The following is a 26,108-nucleotide window of genomic DNA, read 5'->3' as shown; positions in this document are numbered from 1 at the left end:
AGATTTCGTTCTTAAATTTGTACTGCATTTACTTTTTGGACTGTATTGTTGGGGTGCCCACCCCTTTTGAGGTCAATTAGTCAGTCCTGTAACCCGTTTTCCTTAATTGAATAAATAAAAAAATAAAAAATAAAAAAAACATTGATTCAGTAAGTTCAGTATTGAGGAATCATTGTTAAAAAATTAAATAAATAAGTAAAAGTATAGAGGAATCATAAATAAATTTTAGCTATGATTTTAAAACTTGAACAACAATTGTATCAAACGCTAACTGGGATTTTAATAATCGAGTTTTTATTTACTACATTTTAAAATCACTTTTTGTTTTTTTTTTTTTTTTTTTTAAAGTTGTATACTTGAAAACCGTTACACCAAACGAATCCTTAGTCAAAATACACTATTTGTAAAATGAGTTTATGAGAAAGTTAGTCCATTATTAACAACCTATATTTAGGGGTTATTAAAAAATTTAACACATGAAATATTTAATTAAAGTAAAAGATGAATTATGAATACAAAGTTAAAACTTAAATCATCACTTACCTCAATAATTTTAAGTAATAAAAATATTAATTTAGTAATTTAATTAATATTTTAATGCCTTTAACCACATAAGCACATAACTTAACTTCAGTCCGCAAAAAACATAATTAGACTTTTTTGACCAATTGGTGCTTCATTCTTTTCATCCAATATCTAATTTTGTGTCTAACTACTTATGAAAAAAGAGAGAGATATTTCTTATTTAATTAATGAAAAGCTTGCACGTGCGCCAAGTTGGGGGCCACCCTTGAATTTTTGGCACATACACCTAAAATAAAGGAAGATTACATCAACCTCAAAGAAAAAGACGCAACAAAGAGAAGTGGAGCTTAAAAAAAATGTAAAATTAGTCTAGGTCGTTAGCTTAAACTATAAATTGCTTATTGTGGAATAAAAAAATAAGATTAATTACCATTTTAGTGCTTAAGTTTTTACTTTTTATATTTTTTTCTCACATAGGTTTCAAATCTTATCACAGACAGTACCTGATTTATGAAAAAAGACTAATTTAGTACCCCTGCCACATTCCGTTAGCCCAAACAAACGAAATGCCATGTGTTGTCACATACAAATGCCATGTGTCCTAAAAAATCAAATAAAGTACATAATTAAAAAAAAAATTAAAAATTAAAAATTAAAAAAGAAAAAAGAAAATTATGGGGTGGCCAACCACCCCCATTTTGCCCATTGGGGTGGCCGAACCACCCCAAGGCCCTTGGGGGTGGCTGGCCAGCCCAATGGCCAAAAATGAGTGGTTGAAACCATCTTCAAAGACCTTGGGGGTGGTTCAGCCACTCCCTGCGACTGGTCTAGGGGTCGCCAAAACGGGGGTGTCGAAACCACCCTAAAGGCCTTGGGGTGGTTTGGCCACCCCTAGACCGGCCTTGAGGGGTAGCCGGCCATCCCCATTGGCCAAAATGGGGTGGCCGGGCCACCCCATAATTTTCACTTTTTTTAATTGTTTTTTTTTTTTTTTTTTTTATGACACATGACATTTGTATGTGACGATATGTGTGACGGAGGTATTAAGTTGGTATTTTCGCATAACTCAGGTACCATCCGTGATAGAATTTGAAACCTAGGTGAGAAAAAATAAAAAAGTGAAAACCTAGGTACTAAAAAATAATTTGAAGGTTTTCAAGGTAAGCCAAAATAACAATTTAGTCCATGTAGTCAAATTCAATCAAAACACTTAACGAATTCCATTAGTGTGCCACGTTAGTAACAATAAAATGATAACACGTGAAAATTTCCCAAACAAAAAAGCAGACGATGTGAAATGATCTCAATGCACTGCACACTCACTTGCTACACGTTGAATTGTGTTTTATCAAATAATTTATAAGAGAGATCACTTTCATTCAATACTTCAACATTGAAAAGAAAATCCCGACTTTACATTGACTACTAGCTTTTTGTTTAAAAAAAAAAAAAAAATCTTAAAATAAAGTGAGTGACCGGCCGCCCACAACAACGGTCGAGGGTGGCCGCAGCAACCGCAGAGGACCTCTGGGGTGGCGGTGCCACCTCTGAAGCAAATTATGGCCACCCCAAAATGAAACGGGGATTGGTCGCACCACCCCGAAAAACCTCAGGGGTGGTCCCCAGAGGCATCCGGGGGTGGTGCGGCCATTCACTTTATTTTTTTTATGTTTTTTTAGTTTTTATTTTTTTTAAGTTTAAAATAAAATAAAAATAATATTATGGGTGTTTTTGAAAAAGGTATTCCATTAGATAAAGAATAGCTATACTCTCATTTTTTTAGATGAATAGATATTCCTGTGTGTATGGAATTAGTCATCCCATGAGAATAATTATTCCCATGAATAGATCCCTACCAAACAAGAGAATAGTAATCATTATATTCCAAGGGTCTATTCCGCAAACCAAACGGGCCCTAAAAGTTATTAGAGTTAGGTGATCTTTTACACGAGTAAACAATTCCTATGGTCGATTCTATGCTAAAGCTTAAAACGTAAAAGTTTATCCCTTCTCTCCCATATCTTCTCCTCTCCTTTCCTCTAAACTCCCATTGGAGAGTTGGGTTGGAGAAGATGAATTTACCAACAAATTTTGTTGAGCGAGAGAGCCTAATCTTCTCACTCTCATATGTCTACAGAGTAATAGACTTAGCTGATCCATCCTTTCCTTATGATCTGTGGCAGCCATGGACTGGTAAAAACAAGAAGAAGATCACTAAAGATTGATTAAGGAGGAAAGAAGGTTGGTTGAATTGGTTAAAAACAAAAACCAAAACACCATCCATCTTTCAACCAGAAAATTTCAATGCAAGTAGCTCACATTCTTGGCATGGCCATGGAATTTCCATGATAACTATTTCCTTAATAAAAAAACATACATATTCTATGCACTTAGTTTATCCATCTCCCCTGGTTTTTAGGCCAATATAAGGTGCATTTGAGAAAACCAAGCATACCAACACACTCCCACAAAAAACGCAGCTACCCCCCCTGAAATAATGGCCAGAAAAGTGCCTTCCATCTCCCCCCTTTGTTTCCATTTCATCATTGTTTTAAGTTTTGTTGCAACGGCTATCCATTCATCAACCCTGGACTCTGATATTCAAGCACTCCGCAGCCTGAGGCACGCCATTGATCCCACCTCAATCTCTCCAACAACTTTCCTTAGTAGTTGGGACTTCATGGTGGATCCATGCGAAAGTACTGGTGAGCAGTTTCTGGGAATTTTATGTAGTAATCCTCTAGACAATGTATCTAGCAGGGTTATCGCAATTGATCTTGATGGTGTTCAATATGATGGGTTTCTGACACCGTCAATCGGGAACCTATCGGAGCTCACCACCCTCAACCTAAGCAAGAACAAGTTCCGAAGAACAATACCGGAAACCATCTCCAACCTTAAAAAGCTCACCACACTTTCGATGGCAGACAACTATCTCACCGGCACCATTCCTGACTCAATCACTTTGCTCAAGAATATTGAACGTCTCGACCTTTCGGGAAACAGGATTTCTGGATCAGTTCCAGTCAATATATCTGGGTTACGAGGCTTAACGTATTTAAGCTTGGCAGGCAACGCTCTCACAGGCACCATTCCTGACCTAACAGGCTTATGGCAACTCAAGACTTTAGACCTCAGCGCCAACCAGTTCTATGGATATCTACCTGATCTTCCTGTGAGATTGACAACACTCTCCGTAAACCATAACATACTTTCAGGCCATGTTTCACCGGTTAAAAAGCTCAAAAACCTTATTCGGCTGGATGTAAGTGACAACAGGTTTTCAGGTCTGATTAGCGACGACATCCTTTCATTAACGCGGCTGGTTTACCTAAATGTTTCAAATAACCGCTTCGAGGGCATAGAGACGACCAACCTTTCTGAAGAAGAGACGCAGCTTCAAGTGCTTGACGCAGAAAATAACCAGTTCCATGGTCGCTTACCTCCCAAGCTAGTCACAATTCAGAACTTGACCCATATTAACTTCGCACATAATCAGTTCACTGGTCCCATACCGAGGGAATATGGGGAAAGACTGGAGCGACTCTGGAGAATCCTCTACTTGAATAACAACTTTCTCTCAGGACATCTTCCACCGGAATTCATTACTCACACAAGGAGGGTTAGAGGCAACCTCTCAAGGAATTGCCTTAGGTGTCCGACCATCATACCGTTGTGCCACGGAGGGCAAAGGCCATTTTCAGAATGCCTTAGGCAGACCAATGGAAGCAAATGAGAGATGCATCACATCAAAATGCTATAGTAGAATCATCACAAAAATTTAGAACTTTTAAATTTGAATAAATAGAATAAAATCACAACGAATTTGAAAACCATGTACCCATCTTCTATTCATCGATGAATTTCTGCTTAGGTGTGTCTTCCTACTTCCATGTATTCACTGCTTCCTCCAATGTTACATCTTACATTTCCGATGACACCACAAACAGCAAACATGCCAAAAAGAGAAAAGTTCATAATTGTTGAATATTCTGGGAGCAAAGAGCAGCCAGTTGATATAAGATCGAGAAAATTGCTATGAACACAAACTGTTTCTAACTAAAGCATAAAAGAAAGCAAGTTATATAAGCCAATTAACACTAATGTTGCCAAGCCATGTGAAAAGTGGGAACTGAGCCAAAGCAATAAAGAGCAAGAGATAATGGTGCCTGCTTGAATCATAACTCCTCACTTCTGCAAAGAGGACTCTCTTCATCGTCTTCACTAAGAAGATACCCATGCATAAGCAGGTCCAAGGCATTAAAGCATAGTACGAGTATCCCCATATTATCTTCCCGAGGACAGCCAAACACATTCCTGTGAAAGTATATCCTGCATAAGCCACAATGTCCAGCAAGGGTGCCTCCCCACTACCCAGCGAAAGCAATGTCACTTTCAGAAGTGCTACTTGCAGAAACCACCCAAGCAATCCCTTGATAAACAACCAGTTCAGAGCTTCTGGGCTAAACCTGGCAATAAATGAAAATGTTTTAGAAAATGTGCAGGCCAAGAAGAGAAAAAGGAAATAAAGGAGATGGAGTGCTGAAATATTAAGAAAATTAAATGATTTGATTTCAACATTGTATCAAGAAAAGGAGACAACACCAAAATAATAACTAAATAACAAAAATTGATGTGACAAAACGGAATTCGAAAAGGACCATGAGGAAGTTCACGCAGCTTCTGCAACTGAACAGAAGGATAATTCTAGATTCACTCAATTGTGAGAGGTGGAATCAACCAACACTTCTGACGAGAAAAACTTTTATCAAACCTATCCAAGCTTTATGATTGATTGCAAAGGCAAGATTCTGCCCCAATAACATGCAGGTCTTGAAAGAATAATGGCCAACCAGTAAAACAAGGTGGTCTGGCCAGTGGACAAGGCCCAAAGCTGCATCATACCCCATTTGGAAAAGGGTCTGGTAAACATGTGGTACCCCAATTCACAGTTCCAGAACCTCTCTCCCACAAGCCATTCATTAACAGAAAGAAGATAAATCTATACATATTTAGAGAACCTGTGAACACTTTTCTAGCTTTTGTTAAGGCTGAAAGAGAGAGAAGAAGGGAGAGGGACAAAACAGAAACATCGAACCCCTAAACACAGCTGGGGTGAAGAAAAAAGAAAAATATGCTTATACTTGGTCATAATGGCTACAGTGTTACCATTGCAAACAGGCGACCACCTCCAGCACCATACTGCCATCACTAGTACGTCTTCACTGTTGTTTACAAACTTTAACCTTTACAGTATATCACTTAAGCTTTAAAATGCAGTGAAATTCTTATTTGGGGAGGGAGGGAGGAAGAGAGAGGATATAGCTCCCAGAAGGGAGGAAGAGAGAGGATATAGCTCCCAGAAGGGAGGAAGAGAGAGGATATAGCTCCCAGAACTGCCATCAAATAGCCTGAGTAATAATGCCATATTTACTGTCAATATTAGCACTTCAGAAATACTCAGATTTATTTTGGAAGCAAAGACAATAATCAATTCTATTTAATTTGTGTTGATTCCAATAATCAATCTGACAAAAAATCAGCTTCAGAGGAAAGGAACTTATTCTATGCAGACTACTTCATACAACAATATGCAGTGAATTAGGATTATGACCACAAGATCATCAAAATGCAATAGTGAAAAATATAGCAATTAGACACGAGCATTGCGCACTTTAATGCTAACAGAAATAAGGAAAATAATTTTTTTTTTTTTTTTTTGATAAGTAAAATTAGGGAAAATAATCAGTTTCATGTGATCTGAAATAAAAGAGGAAGATGACTACAATTACATAAATATTAGAAACAATATTCACTTACTTTCCCTGAAGACCCAACGAGAAGCCAGCAAGAACAACATAGGTACCAAATGCCATAAACGGAATGTAGAGGTCTGGTGCATTTATGTCATAAATTGGGGGTTTATAAGAGAGCCTGCCCCCTACTGGTTCAGTTATCCGTGTCCAATGGCCCTGAAGACAAGGAAAATAAGAGAGAAAGATGTAACTACTACAGAAGGAAAACAAAATTGGTCAACTAGAGGAAAAATAGAATGTGAATAGTGCTTACCCTGTGCAGGAATGGAAACAGAACAACCTTTAATTTGTTCCTCACATAGTGGTCATTCACTTGGTAATAATATTGGGGATCTGAGAAGTACCAACTTATCTGTTTCATTTGTGCACAAAATATCAAAGATAAAGAACAAACAGGATCAAGAATGCAACCGAAAAATGCTTTTGCACAAGATAGCCCAGAAATTTAAGGGACCGACTCTAGGATTTTTATGACTTCTATACAAGGGGCTTGAGATGTCCATCAACAATGAAAGAGTCAAATATATTTTTCACATAATAAATCAAAATTTCAAAATGAAGTGGAAAAGAGTAAATGGAGACCTAAAATAATGCCACTAGAAGTAAGGAGGAGTAAAGAAGGGGGTGATTGAGTGTATGATCTTAGATGGGACAGAATGGCTGAAACATGTAAGTGGCTAGACTCAATTAATTTAAAGGATCTACTAATCCAATACTAATTTAAATAAGATTAGAGCTTAGTTGAGCAATAGCTGTAGTTGTAAGTAGCCTTTTAAATATATATATATATATATGGTATTCTCAACAATTGATTAAGAGGAAAGGCAATCACATATTTTGATTTAAAAAAATATATATATAAATATATAATCCCTCTGTCCTATAGATAGATAGTGGGTTTCCTTTTTGTGTTGTCCCAAAATAGATGAAGGTTTTAAAAATTGAAAGCATTTATCCATTTAACCTCCCAAATCCCCTTAAATTTGAACCTGCGTTTCTTGGCCCATGTAAGGGTATTTTAGAAAGTTCTTTTTCCATTAACATGCATGTTATTTGCGAAGTTTCATCTACTATGGGACAGAATGAGTAACAAAAAAAGAGAATTATCATTTTATGTTAAATTTACAGTGATGTCCCCAACTACCTACGTGTGTATTGAACTGCTAGACAAAACACAATTAACTAATCCAAGATGGAGCATCATGCTACCCTTGAATGAACAAGTTTGAAAATAAACTTCAAATTTTGCTAATTCTGCAGATCCCAAAATCAATTAAGATCCTGTCATATAAAAAAATATAACTTGAAGCACATACATGACAACATCCAAGTTATCATGAATATTGTTTTCTTTCAAGCTTATACAAGAATGGTATCTTAGATCATAAACTTATGTGCTACTTACATTGCTTTGCACATATTCAGAGCTCGATCCTAAGATTTTTTCTCCATATGCACCCAATCCACCTCGGATAAGCCCTGAACCAGCTCCATAAAATGCATTTCCAAATGGATTAGGCTGAGAATTTGTTGGCGGTATTGTCACCCCAGCCTGGCTTCCTAAATTGTTGTACATTTCTGTAACTGAACCAAAAAAAAAAAAAAAAAAAATGTTTACTATTGCATCCAAAAGGATAGATCAAAAAGAAGCGCTGTTTGGCCATAAGATTCTTATTTGAGTCATCTAAAGAGGCCATATTGCGAACTTCTAGTCAATTTTTTTAATGCCAATTAATAATCTGTACAGTGTCAGATAAAAAATCAAGCATGAAGACTAAAAGCTTCTTAACACAGGTATCGCAACCAGAGAGCTATTCCATATTTTAATAGTTAAACAAAAATCTATGACAACAAAGACAAAGAGAACAATAAAGCTGGGGTTGATCTGTGTTCATAGATTGTTCAAAAAACAATCAAAAATAAACCTACAGCATTGATATTTTCCTTTTAAGTATATAGCTACTATTATGTCAAGGCGAAAATATAACACCTGCTTTGTACCTCTCACAAAATTTTACACCAAAAGGCTATGTAAATCATTAAAGCTGCATGTGAAACACGGAGATCTTTCTCCAGTTCAGGCATGTTCGCTTGTAACTCAAAAATAACCAGGAATAAAATAATTATCCTCATTAAAGTTCATTTTCTAATAAATCAGGATGGAAAATAATTCATTTATTTATAGAATGACTACAAGCAAATTGCCTGATTGAAATTTCAATGTCTCCTATTGCTCGACCTTTTGCTGGTCAACCTATCCATGCACTGGCTTTCCAGAACAGAAGATATACTATATACTATTTATCCCTATATAGACTCTTCATAATTGATCAGTTGCAGCAACTTCAATTTGTTTTGCATCCCTTATAACTTCACTAGTTACAAACCAATGAGTGATTAGCACTTAGGCTCATAAAAATTCCAATTGCTCCTAGCATCTGAGCTAGGGTGTCAATCCAAACTCAGAACAGACAGGATATCCATTCTTTAGTATTATAAAAATTAACATATCAAAGAAAATTAATGATCCCTATATGATATTTTGCACTATTCAGCTCCACTAAGTGACTAACCAGCAGTACCATCCTTGCACAACAATGTCATGGGACATATGAAGCTCTCCTTATTTATTTCAATATGCCTTTGGTGACACTTATCCCCTCTTGTGGTTCCCTCTGTTAATATTTTCCAAATGAAAGACTGCTTTATGAACAGTAACAAACAACCATGTTCTGGAAATATGGTGTCTCAAGGGTTATGCAGCTTGGAAAGGAAGCCCAAAGGACAATGCCATGCATTCTCATCTGAACACCAGAATTTCTTAAATCCTGTCTAGTTCTGACTTAATTAAAATACTTTCTCCTCAATCTAACCACTGCACAAACAACGGCACTAAGAATTTAACCCTCTCCAATAAACAAAATTACTCCCCAACAAAACCTTACCTCCCACATCCTAGTTCTTGAAATCTAATCCAACCAACCCTAACTCTTTCCTCAAAACCAAAAAATTTTGCATAATTCCACACAGAATTCTAATTATGCACATTCTCATTCTTCATGAACCATCTCCTGCCCTAATATGCATTTATCTCTACAACCCAAAAATAATTCCAGAGCTCTTCAAATTTCAGTAAAAATTAAAGCTCCTTGACACCACGCAAAAGCAAAAATTGAAGAGAAAAAAAGCCCAGAAAGTTACCCTTAACATAAATTTCCATAACTTCTTGTTCAGCACCAAGCAGTTGATTTTGTCGACGATTACAATTACAGTATCCAAAAATTGCAGTCCAAGCATGCCCGCGCTAAGGAATTGAGAAACTAAGCAATAAAATCCAAAGATACGTTCATTTCCAAGCCAAATTATTTAGCTCTAGGCCCCTATCCATTAATCTCCAAATCTAAAAGAATAAATCCGGACGCTAGATTCAAGCATGAAATGAAGAGCTCCGCAAAACAAATTGAGTCTCTGATTCAAGTAATTTCAGGAAAAATCACATAGATCTTTGAATCCAAACACAAACATAAGAAGTAAAAAATTAAAATTAAAATACACATCTAGATACGTGCATATACATACGTAGACGCATACATATAATTATTTACGCAGAGAGAGATATGCAAGCATACCGGTGGAATTTCGGCGAGTTTTTCCCGAGAGAAGATCTGAGCTCCGGCGAGATTCCAGTGATGGGTTGTGTTCGTCCACGTAAAGTCGCAGTGAAACTGAGAGAAGATACAGTAATGAAGCGAGAAAAATAGAAAGAAAAAATTTAAGAAAATGGAAATTAAGAAGTGGGTGTTAAGACGTGACATGCACGGTGCACTTTTATTTTTTCATCTTTCTTGCATAACAAGTTGACACAGATAATTAATTTAAAAATTTAGAGAGATTTATTTTGCCTTCAAAAGGCACCGACAAAAACAGACCGAAATTAACAAAAATAAAAGTTGCTCATACTCTTGACAACCGATCTCAATCTCAGGGCAGATGAAACGAAGATGTAAATTGGTAAAATTGCTCATATTCTTCGGAACCAAACAGAGGACAAATGAACAATTATGAGATTTGATGTCCTGTTGTATCCATTTCAAATCGGCTTGCTTTCAACAGTATGTTAGGTTTAGCCACTTTTTTTCCAAAAAGAGTTGGAGAGTTTAAAGAAACATGGAAGATGCATTAATCTACGACTTTCCTCAAAGAAATACAGAAAGGCACAGAGAGAGAAAATAGGGGAGGGCGAGCGGAAGGGAGAGAAACCGAAGAGAGTGAGAGAGAGAGAGAGAGAGAATCGGAACGGGAGGGAGATTCATACCTGTTGGTGGTGGTGAACCCCTGTTTTTCTATGAATGCACTGGTTTTCTTTTTCTTGTTCTCTAAAAGTGTAACGTTGGCAACTGGGATTTATTCTTTCTTTCTTTCTTTTTTTATTTTTTTTTTCTTTTCTTTGGAATAATTAACATTACTTGTTCCGTCGTTTATGACTTTTTGGGTAGTAGTTAGATATAATGGGTTCTTGTATTTTACATTGCATTTATAATACTTTTTTTAAAAAAAATAAAAAATTACCGTGCACACATATATAACACCACAGGAATTGAGAGGCCGTGTTTGTTAATCTCTATTTTTTAGTTTTTAAAACAATTAAAACAATTAAAAAAATGAAAAACAAAAGTAAATAAATAAACAAGAATTAAAGAGTGGTAGAGTCACCCATGGCCAACAAAGGGTGGCCAAACCACCCCCCAAAGTCCTTGGGGATGGCTCGACCACCTCCATATGGCTTGGGGGTGATTTCGGACATCCCATACAACCAGTCTAGGGTGGCCGAACCATCCTCATGACCCTTGAGAGTGGTTCGGCCACATTTAAAAAGCAAAAAAAAAAAAAAAAAAGGTTAGGGAGCCACCCCCATTTGACCTCAGGGTGATTTTGGCCAACCCCAAGGGCCACCTCCTTGCTGGCCATGGGGTGTTTTCCCGTCAATCCTTTCTCCTTTTTGATAAAAAAAAAATAATGATAATTAATTAATTAATTGTTTTAGTAATTAATTGTTTCATTTAATTTTTTAAAAAATTTTAATATTACTCATTGTTATGTGTCAATTTTTTATTGAATTAATGTGGACTTCTATCAAATTTTTAGACGGAAGTTAAACAAGAGTGCTAACTTTGTCTTAATCTTAATCAATAAGCGGTTTAATATGAATTAAAACTCAGATAGGTAAAATTAAAATGGTTAAACCACGTATGGTCAAACTTATTTAACCCAAAAATAAATTTACTATTTATCCACAACAAAGATTGAAGTCAGTAATAACACTGTAGTGGGCGTGGACAGCCGAATATGAAAATTAAAAGCGGGAATTCAATCAAGAAGTGCAGAAAATCGCGTCGAAAAAAAGCCCAACCTACAGTTATTGCGTGGAACAAAAGTCGAGCCTATGGAAAGCGCGTCCTATTTGGCTATTTTTCCACCGTAAATATTGAAGTTAGTAATAGCACTGTACTGGGCGTGGACGGCTGAAACTGAAAATTAAAGCGGGAACTCGATCCAACGGTGTACAAAATCGCGTCGAACAAAAGCCAAGCATATGGAAAGCGCGTCGTGCAAAAGCCGAGCCTACAGTTGGCATGGACGGCTGAAAATGAAGCGTAAAATTAACGCAACCACTTGATCCAACGGCGTTAAAAATTGCGTCGAACAAGAGCCTAGACTACAGTTGGCTGTCCAGGCGATCCCTCCCTCCAAACCATACCTATATAAACACTTTTTACCACTCTATTTTGTCTACTCACTGTACACTCTCTCTCTGTTTCTCTCTTTCTCTCTCTCTCTCTCTCTCTCTGTTTCTCGCTCTCTCTCTGTTTCTTGCTCTCTCTGCGATCAAACCAATCTCGCTCCGTGTCTCTCTGCGATCCAAGGGATGTGGATGCCGAGATCTAGAGGTCCCTCTCTCCGTTCCGTTATCCTTGCTGCAGGATCTACGGATTCTCTGGAACAATACTACCAAAAAATTAATTCTCGGGAAAACGTAAGAAATTTGAATTTTTCTTTTCTTTTTTTGGGTTTTGTTTTGAAATTAGGGTTTCGTTTTGAAATTAGGGTTTCACATAAATTCTGATCATTTGCTCTAGTTTCTGAATCATGTTTTTGTTTAGGGTTTCTGATCCAATTTTTTTTGTTATTGACAACAGTTGGATAGGTTCGTCCCCAATCGGTCGGCCACGGACTTTGACATGCTCACCCAGAGGAAGAGAAAAGGCAAAGGCAAAGAGAACCACGGTGCCATCTCTCCCGCCAGAGAGGCCTATCGGGACAAACTTGCTGAGGCCTGCAACATGAACAGAAGGATATTGGCGTTCAAGAACAAGTCCTCCACACCAGTCGGCCCATTCCCGCAGGACTTGCTTTCATCGCCTACCAAGCCCTTGCGACGCATTCCTCAGGTATAATTGCTTAAAACTGGTCTTCAGATTTGGACTTGAATTGATATGTTAAACAGTATAGTGTTTGGAAGAATTGGACGGTTTGGATTTTCAAATATGAAAAATATTTCAACATTAGGCCATTTGAAAAGTTAACTCATTAGGGAAGCCTTTGCTCTTTTGGTTTTGTTTTCTGTTTTTTATTGTGGGTATCTGCACTTCTCATCGTGGTGCTTGTGAATTTATGGTTGGTTTTCAAGGCCAAAATGAATAAGTATTGCATTGGTATGCTTCATCCATCAGAACTAGAAATACTTGTTTTGGTTATGAATTTCTTGCTCAACATTAATTCTGTATAAATAAACTGTTAACTTGTTGTATGTCTGCATGGTAACTATGTATCTAAAAGATGGGGTACCTGATAAGACCTAGACTTATTGCCCTTTTGGTTTTCTTTTTGCTTTGTTCTTTTGGATCTTGTGAATCTATGGCTCATTTTCAGGTCCCATTTTCTAAAATTTCCAATTGTTGGTTGACTTTGGAGTTTGTGAGTTTTTAATTTAAACCTTTTAGTATCGAAAAAAATTCAATTAAAGTTCTACTGAATTTCCGTATCATTTCGTTTGAGCTCAGCTGAATTTCTATACTTAGAAATGGGAACTTTTCAAATTTTTACCACCTAAATTGTCCTATTATGATTCAGGGTCTAGCTAAAGTTAATCTTTCCAAATATTTTGATAGGTCTGAGGCAATGGCTCTTGTTTATGCCATAATATTTGTATTCCATGCTTGGTTTTGTGTATGTATAAAGCATGGGTTTTCCCGTTGATGGAATGGGTTGATTTCGTTTTGTTTGCTTGAGTACGACCTTGTCCAAATTGCTATGATGTTAACTTTTTTTTTAGAACATTGGATAAATATTTTGAAGGATTTAATCTTGTGTGTTTTCCAAATCATGTTGTGTACTAACTTTTTCAATCTAATTGGACAGAGACCGGAGAGGATGTTAGATGCGGTTGAAATTGTGGATGACTTCAACTTGAATTTATTAGACTGGGGTAGCAGCAATGTCCTTGCCATTGCTCTTGGAAACACTGTATGGCTATGGGATGCATCTAATTGTTCTAACTCAGAACTTGTGACAATTGATGATGAAGACGGCCCTGTAACAAGTGTCAATTGGGCTCCTGACGGCCGCCAAATTGCCATTGGCTTAAATAATTCCCATGTCCAGCTATGGGATTCTTTTGCTAAGAGACAGGTCCTCACCTTAAAAAATAAAAACCTAATTAATTGTTCTTCGTTTTCTTTTGAATATGTAGAATTGATCATTTATTTTTTATTTTTTTGTTAATGCAGATAAGAACATTCAAAGACGATCACACACAAAGAGTTGGTTCGTTGGCTTGGAACAATCACATCCTTACATCAGGGGGAATGGATGGTAAAATCATCAACAGGGATGTGAGGGCGAAATCCCCCACTGTTAAATCCTACATGGGACACCAACTAGAGGTCTGTGGACTAAAATGGTCGGACTCAGGCCGGCGATTGGCTAGTGGAGGGAGTGATAATCTTGTCTATATATGGGATAGGTCTTTGGCCTCTTCTAGTGCTCGAAGACAATGGCTTCACAAGCTTGAGGATCACACAGCTCCGGTCAGGGCCCTTGCTTGGTGTCCATTCCAAAGTAGTTTACTAGTCTCTGGTGGAGGTTTGGGTGATGAGTGCATCAAATTCTGGGACACCTCGACTGGAGCGTGCGAGAACTCAGTTGACACGGGGTCGGAGGTGTGTGCTTTGCTATGGAACACGAATGAGGAAGAATTACTCAGCTCTCATGGTTATGATGAGTATCAGCTCACTCTTTGGAAATACCCATCGATGAAGAAGTTGGCAAAGCTCACTGGACATCACTCCAGCGTCCTTTACATGGCACAGGTACCAAGTCTACCTTGAAATTGGTTTTTATGTAAATAATGTTTGTTGTTGTGTTGTTGATTTGGATTATTTCTAACTTGGTTTGGATTATATTTGTTCAGAGTCCTAATGGTTGCACAGTGGCATCTGCGGCAGGCGATGAAGCTCTGGTACTTTGGAATGTGTTTGGGACCCCAGGGGTGAGGAAACCTGCAACAAAGCCGTTTGCTCTAGCAAGTTGCATCCGATGAAGATCCTTAGCAAGTGGTCAAAGTGTTTTTGACTTCTTTGAAGAAGAGAAAAAGTAGCACGATGAATATGAACATACGTAGAGTAGAGTAGATAGATGATACAAATTTATAGTCACACTCACACGGATGTATAGTTTATAGGGTCAATTCTTTTGCCTTTTGTATTCACTAATTCATTGCTTCATTCAAATTTTGAAGTATTAATTTCTTTGAAATGTAAATTCTGTCTATTTCTCATCATGTAGCTTGCGTGAACTTCTTTTCAATTCCCATAGTCTCTATAATTATCACTCTTCATTTTTATGCGTCCAAATGGTGTTTCGTCTAGGAAATTCAAGTATTTTTCATTTGTCGTGTAAAAGACCACAACTATGATAAATAATAAAAAAATAAGAACACTGAAATTTTCATGAATCTCTCGATGTAAAATAAGGAATTACGGTAATGTGTTTTTTTTTTTAATATTTTTTTTATCTGGTAGATAAGTTGTAAATATGAAACTGAAATACTGCATTTATATCATATTGTTCAAAAAAGAGGATACTAGGCAAGTTAAAATTACCAAAATATCCTTATTATCCAATTTTCACCTGTGTATTTTCAAAACTAAATTCATGCAATCCTACAAGTATAAATACATCCGGCATTATTTCACATGAAAAGACAATCACCAAGCCTTTTGCTTCAAAATTTTCCAATTATTTTTTTAACAACCAACTAACGGTGGTAAGGGTGGCAATTCGTGTTCATATGTTAGTTTCGGATCGTGTCAATGCATGAGTATAAGATTATATAGGTCAATATTAACCTAACTCATTTAATTACCCTTCATCCCTAACCATCTAATTTTATATTAGGTTTGTTTCGGGTTAGCGGGTCATGTCAAAAATTGCTAGCATGAGTAAGACTATATTAGTAAACTCTAACTCAATTTATTTAATTAAACGGACTCTAACCTTTAATTTCGTGTCGAGTTCGTATCTGATTTGCGAGTCATATTAAAAATTGACAACCCAGTCCGTCAGGCTATTTCAAAATCTTTAAAAAAAATTTAAATCCTCCTTCAAATAACATTTGACCAACCCAAAAACAAGATATTAAAAAACATAAATCAAATCATCTCCATTATTCGTTTATATCATGAAACCAAAAAAGAAAAAAGAACAACTTGAATTTAAAACCGAATGGGCCTGTGGCGGGGCTGTATCTCTATTTAATATTTATGGGTCATGAAAAATCATGATTGTTTAATCAATTATCTCCATTTTCATTGATTGTTTAAAATAATTATCCCCATTAAAGTTTATTTTCTAATAAATCAGGATGGAAAATAATTCATTTATTTATAGAATGGCTAGAGGCAAATTGCCTGATTGAAATCTCAATGTCTCCCATTGCTGCTCGACCTTTGGCTGTTCAACCTATATCCATGCACTGCTTTCCAGAACAGAAGATATACCTTATACTATTTATCCCTATATGAACTCTTCATAATGGATCAGTTTCAGTAACTTCAATTTGTTTTGCATCTCATATATAACATCACCACCAGTTACAAACCAATGAGTGACTAACACTTGGGCTTATAAAAATTCCAATTGCACCTAGCATCTGAGCCGGAATTAGCAAAAATAAAAATTGCTCACATTCTTGACAAACAATCTCAGGGCAGATGAAACGAAGATGAAAATTGGTAAAATTGCTCATATTCTTCAAAACCAAACAGTGGACAAATGAACAATTCTGAGATTTGATGTCCTGTTGCATCCATTTCAAATCGGCTTGCTTTCAAAAGTATATTAGGTTTAGCCACTTTTTTTCCAAAAAGAGTTGGAGAGTTCAAAGAAACATAGAAGATGCATTAATCTACGACTTTCCTCAAAGAAATACATAAAGGCACAGAGAGAGAAAATAGGAGAGGGGGAGCGGAAGTGAGAGAAACCGAAGACAGTGAGAGAGAGAGAGAGAGGGAGATTCTTACCTGGGAGTGTTGGTGGTGGTGAACCCCTGTTTTTCTATGATTGATTTTGTAGTAGATGAGGGATTTTAGGGGTGAGATCTGGTTGGGTGCATTTGGTAATTTTCTTTTTAAGCTGAGGTGTGAACCTTTTATTGGATGGCACAAAATGGTAGGACCCAATAAAGTTATTTTCTTCTGTATTTATGTTTTACCAAAGAAATACTCTAATATTCACTTTCTTCGTATAAAGAAAATGAACGGCATCTTCAAAGGGTAGCTTAATCGGTTATAGATCACGCTTAATAAAGCAAAGATCACTAGTTCGAATCCCCCTCCCCTTACTCTTGTGTGGACATGTAAAAAAAAAAAAAAATGAACGGCATAATCACTTGCGGACAGACTTGAACTTCGTTCGAATAAATTCGATACCAAAATTAAACCAATAAACTCGATCCAAAAATTAAACCATTAGGTGTGACACAAAGAACACTCAAAATTTTAATATGAATCACAATTTTACTCTTAATCTTCCTGTTTTTGTTCTAACAATTTCTCAATGAAGAAAATTAGTCCCAGTACTCTAGGTTTTGTTTGGTATTGGCTTTTGGCCTTTTGCCTTTGGTTGGCCTTTTTCTTGTAACAAAATTTAATTGACGTGAGAAAATGTAAAAATGGTCCGTATGAAAAAGTGAAGAAAAAAAAAATGTCGCTTTGCAGTGATTTTTTTTTATTTATTTGAATATTATTAAAATATGATTGATGGGATGTAAAAAAGTAATAATGTTTGATGTTGAATTTTAGATAAATAGTACGATGTTATTTTTTTGCCATTGCCAAACATAGCCCTAAATTCATTTCTCACTCATAAATAAATCCATCCAATTGACTCATTTTGGGACTATGAAATGACAAGGCAGGACTTGTTACACACGTTAAGTTGTTAATACCCAACTAATCTTTCAATGCAAGCAATCTTGTTCTTCAACCTACATCAAGCAATGTAGCATAGTTTTGGAATTTTGATTTTGTTCAAATAATTTACTCCCATATTGATTTGTAGTTCTTGAATGAACTATTAATATTAATGTTATCAAGACCAAACTATAAAATTTTCAATTCTTAATAGCTGAATGAGGAATTTGGTCGACTGAAGGAATGGAGGGCAACTGATCCATCGAGGGTTCCTCAAGGGGGCTGACCAACACAGGCTCAAATCAGTCCAATAATGTTATTTCCACAACAGCAAGAGAACATAACTAGATTACGAAACATCCAATATTCCCTTTGCCTAAACTGGATTTTAAGCTCGATATTGTCAACACCTTCCTAGTTTAAAGAGAGGGAGGGAGGGTGGCCATGATTTTTAGGTAAAATTATTAAATTGATCCTTGAGGTTTAAATTGATGCCTAAGGTACACAAATTATCTTTAAAAAGCTATTGAATGATCTACTATGGTATTTTGCTATATCGACACTAGCCATTTCACCAATTAATTATAAAATCTTTGCTTTTTAGTTTTAGGTTTTGCCTAAACAATTAATTCAGTCTCTACTAGGAGCTTAAGACTAGTGAACAGGGAAGGAACTGAAAGTTCAGGTTTGCGAGAACAAAATTAATGTTCGGTTTGTTTTGACGTAAAATATTTTTCGTCATAAAACGTTTTCAAAGAAATCATTTTTTAGGAAAATATTTTTTCTACCCAACACATTTTTCGGTGTTTAGTGTGTACTGAAAATCATAAATATTTTTTTATATATATTTTTATTCAATCATATTAACATATAAAAACTAATTTTTTTTCCACAACATAAAAATATTAACGTAAAAAAATTAAACAAATTAACCTAAAAATTTGAATTCTAGGGGTGGTTTGATAGTGATCTGGCGTGCTCAAGGATGGCTTGGCGATGGTCCAATAATGCCCCGACTATGGTCAGGTGAAGGACTAGTGGTGGCTCGACTGTGGTCTAGTGGAGGTCCGACAGAGGCCCAATGGTGGTGGCCCGAGGGTGGTTCAATGGTGGCCTAGGGGTGGTCTAATGGTGGTCTAGCTGTGGTTCCATGGTAGTTTGGCGGTTTGAGAAGGAAAAACTCAAACTCAAAAAATGGTTTACGAAATTTAAAAATGAAAATTATTGTCTGAAAACTAAAGAAGTTTTTTTGGTCAAAGAAAAAATATTTTTCATTTGACTATTATTTTTTGTTGCACCAAATACTGAAAAATATAAAAATTATTTTTCAAAAAATATTTTATGCCAAAACAAACGGTGAGCGTAAAGAAAAAATTTTTAAAAGTAAAAAATTAATTTAAAATAAATTTGTATAAATATTTTCTAGGCACGGGTGAATGCACTAATTTTCTTTTTCTTTTTCTTTTTTTAAGATATTGTAAGAGTTTTTACGTAGGGGTGGCAAAATGGGTACCCATACACGACCCGATTATGACCCGCGGGTACCCGTTACACGATTAGCCTATACCCAGACACGACCCGTTTAGCTAAACGGGTAATCGGGTTTGACACGATTATGACACGAAAATAACCGGGTAACCCGACACGACCCGTTTTACCCGTTTAAAATAACCGGGTATAAACGGGTAGACACGACCCGACACGACCTGACACGACCCGACACGACCCGATTACCCTAAACTATAATTTTTTTTTAAAAAAAAAATTAAAATTCAAAATTGTAATAATAATACTAATACATTATACATCAATATAGTCAATGCAAAAAATTGAGTTCTAAGAGATTAAAGGCTTTAATAAAGAATAAGAAAAAAAAAAAAATTGGAAAGTGACCGTAATTGACAAATTGTACTCCAAAATAAATTACAAAACTCATAATTTCACCTAAACTTAAAAGTTAAAAGTTAAAACAAGTAAGTTCATTTATTAAAATAGTCCACTTATAATTTAGTCCCACATGTAACAAAAGTGTTAAAAAATTAATTTGAACAAAGATACAAATTTTCAGACATTTTTTTTAGCATCCAACCCTGGGCCAAGACTCAATATTTTTGAATTCCATGAGAGCCATAGAAGACCAAGACCCTTATTTAATTGTGCAAATACATTTATCAAAATGTGTAATATAATAGAATAGTTATAATTTAAGTGATTTTCATTTTAGCAACGATAAGGTAAAGTTACTAAAGTACAGTAAAGTTTTTCTAAAGATCACAAATTTGCTATCCGAAACAAACAATGGCATCAATGCTTAGAGAGTTCTTCATTAGTAGACATTAGAATTTCATCTGTAGTGTTTTACAGAGAGAAAGAAGAAAGTTATTATAAAATCAACATAAATCTCAAGAATCATTCCAAATCCTTATCAATGCAAATACCCAGATGAAGAATAGTTAAAAAGAAAAGAAAATCCTAATAAATGCTAAAGCAATAATAATACATGCAATCGGAGATGACACACAGCTAGAATCAAGGAGAAGGAGCTGGGAAACCCAAGAAGGGCCTTCCACAAAGACTCTTAGACTCCCATTGATATTGGGATCGCAGTCTTCGCAGAGATCCACAAAGACTCATATTCCAAAAATGAGTTCTTCATTATAACACAAGATGAACAAATACATAAGGGTATGACCTCATACCATGAATGAAACACCATAGCACAGCAAATACAAGCAACATAACAAATACTTGCTACATGGGCACTCGACCTATTTCTTCTTCATTTTTTTTTTTTTGAATGAAAAATGGCATTTAGTTTTAACCAACAAAAAAGTCAAAGACATAAAATTTAAACAAATTAGTTCAACCCAAAAGCAAGTATTAATGGGTTAAATAACTTAAATTGTGTCCATAAACTAAAATGTGTCAACATTTCCATCATAGCAATAAAGAAAAAGATAATAATAATAAAAAAGCTAACAAAAACAAAATAATAAATACAAAAAGAAACAAAACTCAAAACTACATCAACATTAGATTTATAATTCCTTGCAAAATACAAATTAGGTTCCCATGAGCCAATGTCTATTATGCCACTCCACTTAAGGATCCATGAAGGCATCCATGATCTACCCATATAATCAAAGTCCAAAGATATAAATTATAAAACACTACAAATATGATCAGTTTAAGAAATATTAATAGATTGTGCTCCAGATGAATCTGGAATGTCACAGGAAACTGTCAAAACATCATCTTCTTTGCCATCCAAGTCCAACTTCATTTGTGTGAGTTCTATATCAAAAAATAAAAAGAATTAGTATTATTTTATTATAGTGTAATAAAAAAATAATACACATAAACGAAGAAATTAAATATGGAAATAACTAATATTACCTTCATCTCCATATAACCAATCTTTGGTGCAAACTAATGTCTCAGCAATGTCAGGCTTGAGTGAGCTCCTATATTGATCAATCACACGTCCACCAACGCTAAAAGTGGATTCCGAAGCAACAGTTGAAACAGGAATACTCAAAACATCACGAGCCATAGCAGCTACTTCAGGATAGCGAAATTGATTTCCTTTCCAAAATGAAAGGATGTCAAATGTATCATCCAAATCGACAGACCTAGGCTCCTCCAAATAAATGTCCAATTGATTCTTTTGAAAATTAATATCATCTCCAGCAAATGCTAAATAGTCCTACATGAAAGTATGAAACAAAGAGAATATAAACATAAATAATTGAGTATATATATATACTAAGTTACAAAAAAGATAAGAAATTAATGATATTATTCACCTTTTGCCAAGATAGTTTTGCTCTAGGTACTTGGGGGCGCCGAACAGTTATGGAGCTTGAACTTGAAGTATTAGAAGAAGCACTATACTCCATAAAAAAGGTTCTTAATTTTCTCACGAACATTCTCGAATTGTATAGAATCCATAACTCCATAGATCTTCGTATAGTAATAATTTACAAGATGAAGCTTGTAACGAGGATCTAATATAACTGCTATGGCCAACACTGCACTGAATTCTAACCAATACTTCTCAAATTTAGAGATCATTTGAGTTGCCATTAATCTTTTATGCTCATCTTCACTCACAAGGTCTTCCTTCAAGGATAAATAAATCATGGCAACTACGGGAAAGTATAGGTTGGCAGTAGGATACTTAGTACCAGAAAAAACACATGTAGCTTCATAAAAGCAAGCTAAGAAACTACTGATATCACCCACCTTTTCCTACTCAAGTGCACTAGGACAATGCGGCTTATAGTTTGAATCAGTCATCGCCAAATAACTAAAAGCACTACAATAATGAATAGCACTCTCAAGCATAAGATAAGTAGAATTCCATCTGGTTGGCACATCTTGTTTTAACCCCTTATGACTGTCCAATGACATTTGATTTACCGCATGAAGAAATTTTTGTTTTCGCCCTTGTGATCCCTTAACATACTTTACGCTATCTCGAACCTTTTCGATAGCATCATCAATTTCTTTTAATCCATCTTGCACAATCAAGTTAAGAATATGGGCACAACAACGCATATGAAAGAACTCACCTTCACAAAGAAGGGCTTTCTTAATGTTCAGTGTTTGCTTTAAAAAGTCAACACAACGATCATTAGCAGAAGCATTGTCCAATGTTATAGTAAAAATCTTGTTCTCAATCCCCCACTCTTGTAGCAAATCATATATCTTTTCTTTCAAAGAAACACCATCATGTGGTGGGGGCATAAAAGAAAAGTTTAACACTCTTTTAGTTAATACCTAATCTTTGTTAATAAAATGTGCAGTAAGGCACATATATCCATCGGTTGTCAAAGACGTCCACATATCAGATGTTAAACAAATCCTCCCAGGACAAGCATGCAACATAGATTTAATCTTTTCTTTCTCCCTCATATGCATCTTAACCAAATCTGCCTTAGCAGTATTTCTAGATATAGAGGGTACATCACCACGCAAGTACTGATGTAATTGTCTTAAACCATCATATTCAACAAATGAAAAGGGCAAATCATGCTTAATAATCAAAGCAACCAACAATTCTCTATATATTTTGGGATCAAATTTAGAGCCACTTACTGACAGAGATCCTGCTTTCCCAGCTAAGAGCATCTGCCCAACATCACGAGTGTTTGCCCCCCCACAAACTTGAATGTGCTTTCTCAAATTCCCAGTTCCATATGAACTTCGAGCCTTGTACTTATTACCACATGTCTTGCATTTTGCCCACACCTCCGGGTCATTTGGATCAGTATTGGGAACGACATCATAATATTGCCAAACAGTTGAGGTCCTCCTCCGCTTCTTTCCCTTTTTGTTACTCCCAGTCGGGCCAGTCCCCACAGAAACAGAGTCACCTCCTAGTGACGGTAATTCGACCACATCGTCATCAATGTCGAATGCATCTTCAAGAACTTCTTCAATATTCATCTACACACATAAATTACATAATCATTAGTTAAACTATTAAAGTATATGACTAATGACTATATACTATATAACTATAAATTGAATATTTAAGAATAAATTAAAAGCTATATAGCTAAGTGAAATAAAATAATCCAACCCAAATCTTGCAATAAGCAACTATGGTTAATCTAAATATCTTTTTTATTTTCCTCTCTCTCTCTCTTTATGAAGTTCCATTCTACTTTTAATCCCCCAATTTTATTTTCAGTTTTAAGTTTTTAAAATCTTTATTTTTAATTAAAAAAAATCATTGCTTTGGCCATATTTGCCATAAATTGTTCAACAATGCAAATTCAATCAATGATTTAGCAAAATTATGTACACTAATATATAGTAAAAAAATGTAATTAAGCTATTAAGGTATAAACCCTAAACCGTATAATATCACATAATTGCTTGAAAGACAAATATATATAAAAAATTCAAACAATCCAAGATTCAAAATCAGAGTCTACAATATATATAAAAAATTCAAACAATCAAAATCAGAATCTAGACTTACAAAAAAAAAAAAAAAAAATTAGAGTCAGAGACTAGAGAGAGTAAGAGACATACCACGAGAGACAGAGAGCTGCGTCTGAGTCGGTCTGACGGCGACGGTGACTCGGTGAGGACGGCGAGTCGGCGACGGTGAGGTCCGTTCTTGGCTCTTGCTAACGCCTAAGGCACCTAAGTTCCTAACGGCGAGGAGCGGAGGAGGGAGAGTGGAGCTGTGGACTGTGGAGACCCGAGAGAGAGAGGGAGAATCGGGAGAGTCAAGAGTGGCCGAGTGGGAGACGGTGAGCCGGACTGTCGCCTGTCGGTGACGGAGGGAGAGGGAGAGACCGAGTGGCGAGTGAGAGGGAGTCAGGGAGAGGGTTACAGAGAGAGTCGAGAGAGAGACTGATTTTTAGAGTCTTAGACTTTTAGTTCAAAAATCAAAAGAGTAAAGTAAGTATTAAGTCCACTGACGTGAGGAGTCTGAGGCAGTGAGGCGAGACCGCGAGATTCGTGCAATCGTGCGTGCGTGAGGCGAGAAACCGGGTCGCCGGGTCCAGAAAAAAGGAAAAAAAAAACAGGGTCTGGCGGGTCGACCCGCCAGACACGAAATTTTCGGGTCTTAATCGGGTAGACCCGATTACGACCCGAACCCGATTAGCCCAAACCCAATACCTGTTTTTTCGTGTCGTGTTCGTGTCGGATTCGCGGGTCGTGTCAAAATTGCCGGCCCTATTTCAAAACGGGTGAAAGTTTGAGGATCCTTAGTGAAGTTTCAAAAAAATAAAAAAAGTTGTCATTAAAAGGACGCTGATCAAATGCACTTCCATGCATAAATCAGTAAAAGTCATAACAATTTTTATTTAATTAAAAAAAAAAAAAAACACTCTCAAAATTTATTAAAAAACATATCCATAAGGATTAAAAAAAACTACAAGTAGATTCTGAATGTTCTTTTTGGATTTTTCACCTACAAAATTATAAAAACATTAATAAATGTGAGAATCTTTTGTTAAAAAAAAATTGGTTAAATATTTTTGACCCCCGTGGCTTGACGACTTTATTTTAACTTACTTGAGTTTCAATTTGTGTCACAATGGTGTCCCGCTTATTTATTAAAATGGAGTTAACACTCCTGTCCAAAAAATTGATGGAAGTCAATGTCAGCTCAATAAAAAAATGACATGTGGCAATGAATAGTATTAAAAATTTTAAAAATATTAAATAACTAAAAAACTAAACAATTAAAAAAATAAAAAATAAAAGTAAAATAAATAAATAAATAAACAAGAAGCAAGGAGTGGTCAAGTCATCCAATGGCCAGCAAGGGGGTGGCCGAACCACCCCCCAAAGCCCTTGGGATGGCTCGGCCACCTTCATAGGGCTTGAGAGTGGTTTCAGACATCCCATACGGCTGGTCTATGGTGGCCGAACCACCCACATAGTTCTTATGGTGGCTGAGCCACCCCCATTTGACCTCGGGGTGATTTCGGCCAACCCCAAGGGACACCTCCTTACTCGCCATGGGATGTCTCCTGCCACTCCTTTCTTCTTCTTCTATTTTTTTTTTTTAAATAATCTTTTTAGTGTTTTAGTTATTAATTTTTTTTTTAACTTTAATATTACTCATTGTCAAGTGTCAATTTTTTATTGAAATAATGTGGACTTCTATCAATTTTTTAGACAGAAGTGCTAACTTTGTTTTAATTAACAAGCGGTTTACTATTTGAGATACGAATTAAAACTCAGATAGATAAAATTAAAATGGTTAAACCTCGTATGATCGAACTTATTTAACCCAAAAATAAATTTACTATTTATCCACAACAAAGATTGAAGTTAGTAATAACGCTGTAGTGGGCGTGGACAGCCGAAAATGAAAATTAAAGCGGGAATTCAATCCAGAAGCGCAGAAAATCGCGTCGAGAAAAAGCCCAACCTACAGTTAATGCGTCGAACAAAAGTCGAGCCTATGGAAAGCGCGTCCTATTTGGCTATTTTTCCACCGTAAATATTGATGTTAGTAATAGTACTGTACTGGGCGTAGACGGCTGAAAATGAAAATTGAAGCGCGAACTCGATCCAACGGTGTACAAAATCGCGTCGAACAAAAGCCAAGCATATGGAAAGCGCGTCGTGCAAAAGCCGAGCCTACAGTTGGCATGGACGGCTGAAAATGAAGCGTAAAATTAACGAAACCACTTGATCCAACGGCGTAAAAAATTGCGTCGAACAAGAGCCTAGACTACAGTTGGCCGTCCAGGCGATCCCTCCCTCCAAACCATACCTATATAAACGCTTTTGACCACTCTATTTTCTCTACTCACTG

At 36.1% G+C, this 26,108-nt stretch overlaps 3 protein-coding genes across 4 annotated transcripts; 2 read left to right on the top strand and 1 right to left on the bottom strand.

The window, feature by feature from the left end:
- Positions 1 to 2,853: 2,853 nt before the first annotated feature.
- Positions 2,854 to 4,261, top strand: LOC132166769 (Leucine-rich repeat (LRR) family protein). Its single transcript, XM_059577685.2, has one exon. The coding sequence runs from the start codon at positions 3,023 to 3,025 to the stop codon at positions 4,259 to 4,261; it is 1,239 nt and encodes a 412-aa protein (XP_059433668.1). The 5' UTR covers positions 2,854 to 3,022.
- Positions 4,262 to 4,340: 79 nt separating this feature from the next.
- LOC132184778 (uncharacterized) lies at positions 4,341 to 10,760 on the bottom strand. 2 transcript variants are annotated; one of them, XM_059598530.2, is made up of 6 exons: positions 10,657 to 10,760; positions 9,971 to 10,066; positions 7,747 to 7,925; positions 6,595 to 6,693; positions 6,346 to 6,497; positions 4,341 to 4,994 (listed from the first exon to the last, which is right to left on the bottom strand). In XM_059598530.2, the coding sequence occupies exons 3-6, from the start codon at positions 7,915 to 7,917 to the stop codon at positions 4,607 to 4,609; spliced, it is 810 nt and encodes a 269-aa protein (XP_059454513.2). In that variant the 5' UTR covers positions 7,918 to 7,925; positions 9,971 to 10,066; positions 10,657 to 10,760; the 3' UTR covers positions 4,341 to 4,606. The 2 variants fall into 2 exon arrangements, with proteins under 2 accessions (XP_059454513.2, XP_059454521.2); XM_059598538.2 differs by lacking the exon at positions 10,657 to 10,760 and adding an exon at positions 10,302 to 10,629.
- A 1,392-nt stretch (positions 10,761 to 12,152) lies between these two features.
- LOC132184769 (cell division cycle 20.2, cofactor of APC complex) lies at positions 12,153 to 15,170 on the top strand. The gene is made up of 5 exons (XM_059598516.2): positions 12,153 to 12,375; positions 12,539 to 12,790; positions 13,761 to 14,030; positions 14,129 to 14,710; positions 14,812 to 15,170. The coding sequence occupies exons 1-5, from the start codon at positions 12,268 to 12,270 to the stop codon at positions 14,938 to 14,940; spliced, it is 1,341 nt and encodes a 446-aa protein (XP_059454499.2). The 5' UTR covers positions 12,153 to 12,267; the 3' UTR covers positions 14,941 to 15,170.
- The last annotated feature ends 10,938 nt before the right edge of the window (positions 15,171 to 26,108 follow it).

Source organism: Corylus avellana, chromosome 2, assembly GCF_965113065.1.
Source record: "Corylus avellana chromosome 2, dhCorAvel1.hap1.2, whole genome shotgun sequence".
NCBI lineage: Eukaryota > Viridiplantae > Streptophyta > Magnoliopsida > Fagales > Betulaceae > Corylus > Corylus avellana.
This window is presented reverse-complemented; position numbering and strand designations above follow the sequence as displayed.

Coding starts and splice junctions, on each gene's coding strand:
- LOC132166769 (XM_059577685.2), top strand. CDS start 3,023: ATGGCCAGAAAAGTGCCTTCCATCTCCCCCCTTTGTTTCCATTTCATC.
- LOC132184778 (XM_059598530.2), bottom strand. CDS start 7,917: ATGTACAACAATTTAGGAAGCCAGGCTGGGGTGACAATACCGCCAACA. Junction 6,498..6,594: donor TGTTTCCATTCCTGCACAGG/GTAAGCACTATT, acceptor CCTTGTCTTCAG/GGCCATTGGACACGGATAAC. Junction 4,995..6,345: donor TCGTTGGGTCTTCAGGGAAA/GTAAGTGAATAT, acceptor ATTTATTGCCAG/GTTTAGCCCAGAAGCTCTGA.
- LOC132184769 (XM_059598516.2), top strand. CDS start 12,268: ATGTGGATGCCGAGATCTAGAGGTCCCTCTCTCCGTTCCGTTATCCTT. Junction 12,791..13,760: donor CCTTGCGACGCATTCCTCAG/GTATAATTGCTT, acceptor CTAATTGGACAG/AGACCGGAGAGGATGTTAGA. Junction 14,031..14,128: donor ATTCTTTTGCTAAGAGACAG/GTCCTCACCTTA, acceptor TTGTTAATGCAG/ATAAGAACATTCAAAGACGA.